Source organism: Lipotes vexillifer, unplaced genomic scaffold (assembly GCF_000442215.2).
Source record: "Lipotes vexillifer unplaced genomic scaffold, Lipotes_vexillifer_v1.1 scaffold102, whole genome shotgun sequence".
Classification (NCBI taxonomy): Eukaryota; Metazoa; Chordata; class Mammalia; order Artiodactyla; family Lipotidae; genus Lipotes; species Lipotes vexillifer.
The window spans coordinates 366,727-378,329 of NW_006786541.1; the positions used below are offsets into that span (position 1 = coordinate 366,727).

The 11,603-nt window shown below is 49.5% G+C and overlaps 1 protein-coding gene across 1 annotated transcript in view; it reads right to left on the reverse strand.

The window, feature by feature from the left end:
* TLN2 (talin 2) overlaps positions 1 to 11,603 on the reverse strand; it is a 454,271-nt gene that overhangs the window by 40,657 nt on the left and 402,011 nt on the right. The window contains exons 47-50 of the mRNA XM_007458874.1: positions 6,555 to 6,721; positions 5,419 to 5,602; positions 1,907 to 2,032; positions 1,589 to 1,705 (exon numbers count right to left, since the gene is read on the reverse strand). Of these exons, the coding sequence (XP_007458936.1) occupies positions 1,589 to 1,705; positions 1,907 to 2,032; positions 5,419 to 5,602; positions 6,555 to 6,721 (594 nt within the window). The remainder of the gene's footprint in view (positions 1 to 1,588; positions 1,706 to 1,906; positions 2,033 to 5,418; positions 5,603 to 6,554; positions 6,722 to 11,603) is intronic.

The following is an 11,603-nucleotide window of genomic DNA, read 5'->3' on the forward strand; positions in this document are numbered from 1 at the left end:
CCAACCCCCCCCGCCCCCACACACACCTTTAGAGAAGCTGAAATAAATTAGCCGTGGTAAGTGAATATCCCACTTTAAAGTTCCACCTGCCAGTCAAGCCAGCCGTTTCTGCTTCCAGCCCATCTGCCATGGTTCTACCATGAGTGATGGGTGCCCTGGCTGTCCCTGTACGTGAGGAATACCGAACCAGGTGGGGCTGCTCTGTTTTCTGCCCTAGGCAGCGCAGCCACATTTCAGCAGGGAAGTCTTCCTGGAAGCAGAAAGGAGGACCCAGCCAGCATCCCTGCCATGTGCCAACCACTGCTAAACATCACTACTCCCCTAAAAATGAACAGCTACCGTCAGGCCGCCCAGGACCACCCCTGAACGCTGCAGTGGAATGAACATGGACAGAGCCCTCCACACTAACGTGGGTCTTGGGACACATGCTCCTTTGGAAACCTCCTGTGTCCACGAAAATGCACAGTCTGGGTCAATTCTAAATCACATCGGTATACTTAGGTCGACCATGTGTCTGTAATTTCCCAAGAGAGCTCCAAATTTCAAATCGCTTCCATTGCCACCATTAGGCCCACCCACACCTGTCAGAATGTGTGTCCAGACTTTTGGTAAGAAGCCCCCAGCACGTGCAAGCAGGTTAGCGCCAGGCAGCAGCCTTAAGGCCTGTATTTTTTAGTTTCTTCTCCATGTGAGAACTAAACACAACACCAACCAAGGTCGGATTCATTAAAAACAGGACAAGAGAACCTAAGCCTCCGCCAGCAAAACCCAACAGAACTGCTTGTCTCTATGGCTGCCCTTCAGCGGCTTGTGGCCCTCACAGGTGACCCTCTAAAGACGCCTCCTTCCAAAAGAGAAGCTGAATCAGACCTCCCATTAAAAAGAAATCTCAGTTTGAAACTACTCATTTTCAGCATATTTCTATTTCTAGGGATAAGGATGATTCAATCCACAATTGTCTCACGATCAAAAGAACAGGAGACAATCATAGTGTAACACCAGGACACCCTCGCTCTGCGACGGTGGAACAAGGTAAGAGCGAACATGGGGTCAGCGTCTCTGAGATCAGACACCTCACACAGAAGGAAGCCTGACGTTAAAGGGAAGTGTCCCAGGTAAAGGCATCCAGGTTTTCCTAATAGCCAACCTCAGACTCCCAAATCCGTACGTGTGCAGCAGCGTGAGCTGTTGCCAATGGCAACGGGAATCAGCAGGGGCTACGTGGCTGCACAGTGTACACACCATTTAAGCTCAAGGCGAGGGCAAGCGGCTACACTGAATTTTCCCTTTACCAGGACTCCTCTGTGGCACTTTCGTTTCACGCTGCAATTTCAGTGGAATTAAACCTGAATGGTCCCAAGCCATACGTTAATTCATTTAATTACGATTAGAAGTTGATCCTAGCCAAACTCAGAGGTCAGTTTCACATGGGGTCTCCATGATACAAACGTACCAGCAGGCAGGCAAGTGGGCCTCCCTAGCTCAGGTGTTCCAGGTAAAACCTCTTTATGCTAGAAGTCTCAGAGAAGCTGCACTGGGGTCAGCTGCTGGACGCAGAGCCTGAGGGAGGTGACTGTTGGCTCCTTACCGTGAGCTCCTGCTTCATGTACTCGATGGTGGCCTCAAGCGCCCGTGTGCCCCGGGTGGCCTCGTCCTCCACCGCCTTCACGGTCTTGAGGAGGGAGGTGACATTGGTCACCATCACCTGCATGGGAAGAGATGTCAAGAGAAAACAGGGAGTGTGCTGAGGTCCCATCCCTCCTTTTAGTTCCGGATCTAATGCCACGAGTACCAGCACCTCTATGTGAGAAAGGAGCTCAGATGCACATCCTTCAATACTCTCGAGCGTGCATCTCTCGCTGCAACACCCCTGGCACGCTTGCCCCTAAATGGGGCTCCACTCTACCTTGGCAGCCCCCTTGAGCTGGTACATGGAGGGGTCATCGGCGGGCTTGCTGGCAGCTCCCTTGGTAGCACCAATGAGATCTGAGAGGGCCTTAGCCACGTCTTTGATGGCATTGATCAACACCACCTGAAAGAGAGCATGGGCCCAGGTGAGCAGGCTGCTCCAAGAGCACGCAGTCCAAGAGCAGGGCTCTCCATCAGCAGCTCCCAAGCCTGCAGCACAGGAGAATCCCCAGGAACCACCCTTGGAGACGCTGATGAGAGGCTGGGTGGAAAACCAGATTGCAGACTTGAAGAAACTCCCTAAGGAAGTCAGATGCTGAGCCAGAAAGCGGGACCCCGGTAGATTCAGCATATTCAGAAACACCGCCTAGCTGGCAGCTCTGCTGACAAGCTGCCTATGAAAGGATGAGGGCAGCTAAGCAGACACCCCGAGACGCCATGCCACGCACCTGTGCCCGGAACTGGTCACCAAAACCACTGAGAACAAAATGCAAGCCTCCTGCCCTGGCCTGCAAGGCCTCCGTGGCAGCCCACCTGCGTCCCCAGACTTGGTTCCGGGGATCCTGACTCACTCAGCATGTTATAGGCATGTGGGTCTGTCTTTCTTCCCTGTTGGAAATCCTCCCTCGTTCCAACCTCAGGGCCTCTGCTCTTGTCCCCCTCTCTGCCTGGAACCCGGCTCTTTTCACCCTTCAGGTCTCAGCTCAAATGTCATGTCCTCAGAGACCCTTCCTGACCACTCTAGCTATAAGCCCACCCCCACTGAAACTCCCTCAGCTTGCCCTGTTTTATTTACAGCACTTAGCAGTATGTGGAATTACTTTATTATTTATTCACTTATACACCATCTGTCTTCTTCCTCGACTTGGATGGAAGCTGTAGGAGGGCCGGCCGGGTCTTCTGTCTGCTGTGTTCTGCACTCAGGACAGGACCTGGCGTGTAGTGGGCACTCAGCAGGTACTCACGGAATGGGTGAATATACAGATGTGTACCCATGTAACGCTGGATGGAACACAGTATCTTCACTCTTCTAACTGAACAGAGACCACAGGCCACTTCTTCTGTGTGTTAGACTCGGAATCTCAAGTACCAGGCAGAATTAGGAATTACATGATATTGGGTATTACATTTAAGTTTTCTGGGTCCAGCAGCTACAATAACAACTCCTACTTCTAAAACAACAACTTCCCTTCGTTGAGGGCAATGTTCCAGGTGCCGAGCCAAGCACAATGCACATTATCTTATTTAACCCTCATCACTGCCATTTTGAGTGGGAACTACGTTGCTCGTGTCCACACTGGCAGAGGCTGGGAATGGCAAGGCTGGGATTCAGACTCTGGTCAGTGTGATCACAAGGGCCATGGTCTTCACCTCCACACTGTATTACGCTCTACGGCCCTGGCTCTTCATCTACAAATGGGGTGAGCAGTGCCAGCCCTACCCATTTACTGCACTGCTGGCAGGATGAACTGAATAATGGACGTGAGAACGTCTTAGAAACTCTAGCGTCCCAGAACCTGCAAGCACGGCCACGCCATGACTGCCCAGCCTCCCAACCCTCCCTGTCTCCATCCCGTGGCTTCTCACCCACAGGGTGCACGGGATCTCTGCCAACCTCTGAAACCACAGGGCAGGTCGGGCTGTGACAGGGCTCATGAGGCGGGGCTAACGGCGGAGACCACCACGGGGAGGCGCAGCGGGCAGGTGTGCTGCCGACACCTGGCGTACACTGTCCCATCCCGGGTCACTGCACAGCGACCAGCGAGTGGGCACACTTTTCTGAGGGGACATCTCCCACGGGCGGTCTCAAAAGAAGCTGGGCCCTAGGACATCTAGACCATTTGGGAGTTTAAACCTCTAAGCAATTCGATATGTTTCTCTGTATCCAAAGATTTAAATCCTCCCAGCTGATTCATTCCAAGTTGAGCCGGACTAGGGGAAAGTGTGGGTTCCATCCCCACTGAGGCGTTTTCTAGATTTTCCTTCCTCCGTGGGGGTAAGAACACCACCCAGGCAGAGACTTCTGTGAGTGTTTCGCATTCCGGAGGCAGCCCATCTGAGCTCTGATGTTATCAAAGAGAAAGTCAGCAGAAGGAGTAAAAAGCCAACAGACGGAACGTCTCCTTTACGGAGCTCCGCTCCAGCGGAGGACATCAGGAAGGGAAGGGTCACAGCCGTGTGGGAGCAAAGCTGGTGGCCCTGTGCTCACCAGAACAGTAGCTGTCGTCAAATCCTGGTGCTGGATGGTGGGAGGTTCCCTCTCCAGTGTTGTCCAAATGGGCCGAATAGGCTCGTTTACTGAGTATGGTTTAAGCAGTGAAAACTGAAGTGTTTACCACACTGGGGTTGAAATAGCAGAGGGATTTTTAAGTTTTGCACTCGGGAGTGGGGAGAATCCATCAATGACGGCCACGGTTGGCTGTTAGTTCAGCAAGAACTGCTTTGTTGAACTGCTTTGTTGTGTATCTACGATGCGTGGGAGCAGTGCTTGGTGTGTAGGTTTCAAAGATCAATAAACCATGATTCCTGTCCTTGGGGAGCTGATGGTCTAGGCTGGGGAACCAAGGACCAGGTAGGTGATGGCAGTGAAGTGGCTAAATCCAAAGCAGAGAGTCACAGAGCGTGGAGCCCTTCCCTGGCCCTCAGCTCCTCTCTCTCTCCTCCCCTTCAGAGCCAAACTTTTCAAGTGGGGTGTCTATACGCACTGGCTTCCTTCCTTCACCCGCATCTGGCCACTGCTCATTTACAGCCCTCCACGGCCCTGGGCCTGGCTCTCAGACCTCTGTCTTTCTTGCTGCCTCGGCTGCATCTCTGGTGGGTTGCAGCATTCCTTCCTCTTCACATCAGGCCCCTGGCTTTCCTCCTACCAGCGGCCGCTGCTTCTCAGTCTCCTTAGGTATCTCTTTCTCCTGAAGATGGTGCTAAATAGTGGATTCCTCAGCTCTGTCTTGATCCCTTCTCCTCTTCCTTCCACAGACAGTGGATGCAGTCACTGTCTGTCGGCCGATAACCCCTACATCCATATCCCCCCCAAACTGAGCAGGCTCAAGCCTACACACTTGTTCTATCTGAGTGTCTCTCTGGAACTTCCAATGCAACACGCTGCAAACCGAGCTCACCTGCATCTCAGCCTGGGGCAGCCCTCCCTCCAGGGAGCCCCAGCTGGGTACATGGAGCCACCGTCCATCCACTGATCTAGCCTGAGACGCGCCGTCATCCCGGCCTCCCCGCTCTCCCTCATCTCCAACGCTCACTGCGTCCAATCGTTTCCCAAGCCCGGCTAAGTCTTCTTTACAGACTCCTCTCAAATCTTCTGGCTTATCTCCAGAGCCACGGCCACACCACAGTCCATGCCACTATCCTGCCTAGATAACTGCCTCCTACCAGTCCCCAAACCACAGACGCACCCGTGCACATGTTGTCCACACCCAAAGTTCCTATTTTGCCTTTGCTTTCTTCTGAGGCCTGGCGCACAGTGTCTGTGGGACCACGAGGCCCGCCCGTACCTACCTGGGTCTCGGGGTCGTCAGAGCCCAGGCTGGCGGCCCCCAGCTTGACCACCTCGGCGAGCTGGGTGATGGTGGCTGCCGAGGACTGGGCTGCCTGGGCCAGCTTGTCCGGAGTGGATGCAGCCCCCGAAACCAGCAATTTCGTGTCTTCCACCAAGGCCTTGGCTGTCTTTAGAATGTTCTCCCTGAGAAAGGCGGCAGAGCGTGGGGAGGAGGAGAGACAAAGGGCAGAGCTTGGTCACTGGTAGTTAGGAGGAAAAGAAACCCCTCTAGGGGCTTTTGTCAAAGCGCACTGAAGAAGAGAGGCGATGCGTTTCTTCTCCCTTGATGGGAGGCTCTCATCTTCCATGTGAGAGAATCAGGAGAGACGAGAGGAAAGTCAGCCCAGAATTCACAGACTCGATTAGTGGTAAGGCTTCAATTAAAGATTCAGGCCCATCAGTTTGGCCCCCTTCCCCCCCGCCCTGTGGCTTCTTCCCTGTGGATCCTACTATCCCTGAAAATACTTCATAGTTACAGGGACCTGTGAAGACACATGGGCCAGGGGACCTTGCCCTGGACATCACAGCCCAAGGGGCTAGGTTCTGGAAGGGGTGACAGGGCGCTGGGTATCTCCTCCCCTGCCCAGTCCTGGGGCTGGAGAGAGAGGAAGAAAGGTGCTGGACATGTGGCCAGCATATGTGGGGTCTCCAGCAGCAAACGGAGAGCCTGGTACCAGCCTCTGAAGCAGAGTCTCAAGCGTCTAAAGAGCCCGGGAGAGACAGCAGGCTCGGAGCTTCACTGTTCACTTAGGTAAGAGCTACATGCCTGCCTGGGCCACTACCAGTCCTACTAGGGATGGTGAAAAAATCAGGGGCACAGCGTTTTAGCTTAGAAAGCAAAAAGATCAAAAAGCTATCCTCTGCTGGAGCAGACTGGATTTAGGCTGTGAGAGGCAAAACCGGAACACAACTCTGTTTGCAGTTGAGAAAAGGCACTTATTTTGATTACGTGGGCCACTTCCCCCACTTGAGCGTCCTGTTGAAATCAAAATGGATAACCACATTTCTGGCTCTTGCGCGGCATCTCCAAAGTCCGTCAGGCCATAACGAACCTCTCCCGATCCAGGAGCCCACAGGACAGCCTTCACTCCCATACCTGTGGTCTGCAAAGGTCTCGTTGTTCTCTGCATTCAGGGTCCCTGCAGTTGCAAACATGATGGTGGTGTCCAGGTCGGCGATGATCCCAGACACAGCAGTGGCAGCTGTGATACATGCCTGGGTCCCCTTGTTCCCAGCTTGGAGAGCTGATAGCACCAAGGACACCTATGGGCAGAGAGGAAATGTCAGGGGGTGTGGAAGACGGAGAAAATATAACCCGTAGGTTTTCAGACTACAAAAAAAAAAGGCAACGCTGCCAAGAATGCTCAAAAAATAGAAGAGGAGGAAACTCTTCCAAACTCATTTTATGAGGCCAAAATTACTCTGATACCAAAACCAGGCAAGGATACCACAAGAAAATAAAATTACAGGACAATATCCCTGATGAACACAGATGCAAAAATCCTCAACAAAATATCAGCCAACCGAACTCAACAATACAGTAAAAGTATCACACACCATGATCAAGTGGGATTTATTCCAGGGATGCAAGGATGGTTCAACATCCACATATCAGTCAATGTGATACACCACATTTACAAAATGAAGGGTAAAAATCATATAGTCATCTTAATAAATGCAGAAAAAGCATTTGACAAAATTCAACAGCCGTTTATGATAAAAACTCTCAACCGAGTGGGTGTAGAGAGAACATACCTCAGTATAATAAAGCCCACATACAACAAGCCAATAGCTAATATCATATTCAAAGGTGAAAAGCTAAAAGTTTTAGACAAGAAATAAAAGTCATCCAAACTGGAAAGAAGTAAAACTGTCACAACCTGCAGATGACGTGATATTATATGTAGAAAACCCTGATGACTCCATAAAAAAAAAAAAATTTAGAATAAATGAATTCAGCAAACTTGCAGGATACAAAATCAATAAACAAAAATCTACTGTGTGTCTATACACTAACAACAAACATCAGAAAGAGAAATTAAGAAGACAATCCCATTTACAATCACATCAAAAAGAAGAGAATACCGAGGAATAAATTTAACCAAGGAGGTGAAAGACCTGTACATTGAAAACTACAAGACATCAAAGAAAGAAACTGAAGAAGGCACAAATAAATGAAAAGATATTCTGTGCTCATGGATTAGAAGAATATTGTTAAAATAGTAGTTTGGTAGTATAAAACACTACCCAAACCAGTATGCAATTCAATGCAATTCTTATCAAAATTAAAATGGGGGCTTCCCTGGCGGCGCAGTGGTTAAGAATCTGCCTGCCAATGCAGGGGACACGGGTTCAAGCCCTGGTCCAGGAAGACCCCACATGCCATGGAGCAACTAAGCCTGTGTGTCACAACTATTGAGCCTGCGCTCTAGAGCCCACGAGCCACAACTACTGAGTCCACGTGCCATGACTACTGAAGCCCGCACGTCTAGAGCCCGTGCTCCACAACAAGAGGAGCCACCACAACGAGAAGCCTGCGCACCACAACGAAGAGTAGCCCCTGCTCACCGCAACTAAAGAAAGCCTGTGCGCAGCAACGAAGACCCAATGCAGCCAAAAAAAAAAAAAGAAAAATGGCATTTTTCACAGAAAATGAACAAACAATCCTAAAATTTGTATGGAACCATAAAAGATCCCAAATAGCCAAAGCAATTTTGAGAAAGAAGAACAAAACTGGAGGCATAATGCTTTCTGATTTCAAACTATATCACAGAGCAACAGTAATTAAAACAGTATAGTAATGGCATAAAAAAAGACATGTGAATAGACAGTCCAGAAATAAACCCATTCATATCTGATCAATTAATTTATGACAAAGGAGCCAAGAATATACAATGGGCAAAGAACGGTCTGTTCAATAAATGGTGTTGAGAAAACTGGACAGCCACATGCAAAAGAATCAAACTGGACCATTATCGTACACTATACACAAAAATTAACTCAAAATGGATGAAATATAAGACCTGAAACCCCTAGAAGAAAATATAGCTGGTCACTTCTTTGACATAGGTCTTGGGTCTTTGCAATGAATCTGACACCAAAAGCACAAGAAACAAAAGCAAAAATAAACAAGTGGGACTATATCAAACTAAAAAGTTTCTGCACAGGAAAGGAAACCACCAAAAAAATGAAAAGGCAATCTACTGAATGGGAGAAAATATTGATATTTGAAAATCATATATCTGGTAAACATATAAAGAACTCATATAACTCAATAGCAAAAAAGAAAAAATCTGATTTTAAAAATGAGAAGAATATCTCAATGGATATTTTTCCAAAAAAGATACACAGACAGCCAACAGGCACATGCAAATATGCTCCACATAATTGTCAGGGAAATGCAAATCAAAACCACAATGAGATATCACCTTACATCTGTCAGAATGTTAATTATCAAAATGAAGTCACAAGTGTTGGCAAAGATGTAGAGAGAAGTGAACCCTGACGCACCTTTGGTGGGAATAAAAATTGGTGCAGCCCTATGTGAAAAACCGTATGGAGGTTCCTCAAAACATTAAACACAGAACTATCATGTGATCCCACAATTTTACTTTTGGGTATTTATTCAAAGAAAATGAAAACACTATCTCAAAAAGATATATGTGCCCCCATGTTCACTGTAGCACTATTTACAATAGCCAAGACAAGGAGAAAACCCAAGTGTCCACTGATGGATGAATGGATAAAGAAAATGTGGTACATATACACAATGGAATATTATTCAGCCATAAATAAGAATGAAATCTTGCCATTTTCGACAACATGAATGGACATCAAAGGCATTATGCTAACTGAAATAAGTCAGAGAAAGACAAATACTGCATGACCTCTCTTTTATGTGGAATCTTAAAACAAAAACAAACACCAAGCTCATAGATAGAGAGAACAGACTGGTGCTTGCCAGAGGCGGGGGATGAGGCGTAGGAGAAATGGGTGAACTGTTTCCGTTTTAGTCTAAATAAACTGACTAAAAATGAAAACAAAACAAAAACCAAACAAACTCATAGAAAAAGAGATCAGATTTGTGCTTATGGCAGGGGGGTGGGGTGGGGTAGGTTGGGGTGGTGGTGAGATTGAAGGAAGGTGGTCAAAAGGCACGAACTTCCAATTTTAAGAAAGTCCTAGGGATGCAATGCACAACATGATGACTATAGTTAACACTGCTTTGTGATCTTTATGAAAGTTGTTAAAATCCTAAGAGTTCTTATCACAATGAAAAAATATATAGACATGTATACTTTTTGTACTGATATGAGATGAGGGATGTTAACTCAACTTATTGTAATCATTTCACGACATACATAAGAAAGCATGATGCTGTGCAACCTAAACTTAAACAGTGTTATATGTGAATTATATTTCAATAAAACTGGAAAAAAAAAAAAAAAAGGTAAAACGAAACAGAACAGTGAATTTTCTCTCCGGGAGTCAATGCGGCTCAGGGGTTACCAGCACAGTTTGGAGTCAACAGCCTGCCTGAATCAGAGCACTGCCATTTGCTGGCTACACGACTTGGGCAGGCTGTTTCACCTCTCCAAGTCTGTTTCCTCATCTGGAAAAGGGGGCTATTACTTCTTGCCAGTCAGGGTTGATGGGAGGAGTAAGTGGTGGAAAAATACATGTAAATCACTAGGCAGGTAATAAGGGTTTACTAGAGGGTAGATGCTACTCTCTACTTGATGTTTCTGAAATCACAAAGAGGGATAAGGATCCGGCTCCTGTAAAAGGTGTGGCTGTTTCTGTCCCTCCTGAACAGGTTTTCTGTAGAACAGCCCCCTGCTAACACCTGTCACTCCTTCCCTCTTGTCTGCCTCTTGTCTAGGGGTTCTTCATAGTGGACCCCAGAGAGGACCCCCTCGTGTAAACTCTCCACCTACCACTCCCTCGCACCATCACCTGCCACCAGCAGGTTGGCTAAGGTGTTCACTCCAGTGCCTTCCATGCCAGAAACCCTCTGCTGGCACCTGTCACCCCTCCAGCGCACCCTCATGTCCCTGAAGACACCTTCCTACAAGGCAAGCTGGACCCACCACACCCCTGGGGACAGCCGTCCCCCCGCTGTGGAGAGGAGCTGAGCTCCCTTCACAACTGGATCCCATCTCCCAGGCCTCCCTCAACGTTCCTGCCACACAAGCCGCCTCCTTCCTTCCTCACCCACCCCGTCTCTTGCCCTTTTGGGTCTGCCCCCCTGGCTGCAGACAATCACACAGACACACCTAGACAGGTAAGAAAGACGGCAGGTGGAGATGGGAGGGCAGGAGATGAGCAGGGCAGAGGGATGTAGCAGGCCACTGCCCAAAAGGCTAGATGCTCTGCCCGAGCCGACCCCCTGCCTCTGACCCCTCTCCTGGTGTCCTGGGTCAGGGATCCTCTGCACGAGGGAGGAGCAGTAAGACGGAGGCCAGCTCAGGAAGACCAGGCTGCGTGGCCACGCTCACTGGCACCACGCAGCTTGGACCCCCTCCTTTCCTCCCTCGTGCTCCCGTTCCAAGGTTCCCTACAGGGCAACTTGGCATGAGTAATTTCAACAACAAGGAAGGGCTTTCAAAGGAGGGGGAGGGCCTTCCTCGAGCTGAGAGATTTATTTCCTCATCCTGGGGAGGCCAGGGAGGCCTGGACAGTCCTGTGGGCTGCGGGAGACTGATGTCCGGCTGTGGTGAGGGGCCCCGTACAGAGCAGCCTCGGTCCAGGCAGTTTCCAGGGGACGGTCCCCCTCTCACCCCTCAGATCCTGCTGCCGAGCTTCTCAACGGCGCAGAGCTCTCTGTCCTGCGACCCAGGTGGAGGAGAGGGAGACGCCAGCAAAGCACGGATGCTGCCACCGGCACCTCAAGGGGCCTGCACAGCAGCTGCCCCGAAAAACGACTCTGAGAAATAAGCCAAGCAAAACCATCAGCAAACTGCGGGAGAGTCGAGGAACTACTGGCAACGAAGGGATGCTCAGAACGGGGTGCTGTGAACCATGGAAGACTTCCAGCCAGAAGAGCGAGTGTTGGACAACAGAGACAGGGAAGCGCGCCTAGAATTTACTAGACGGTGGAACAGAGCGCCTGGCACTGTGCCAGGCTCTTTGACCCCCCCCCGCC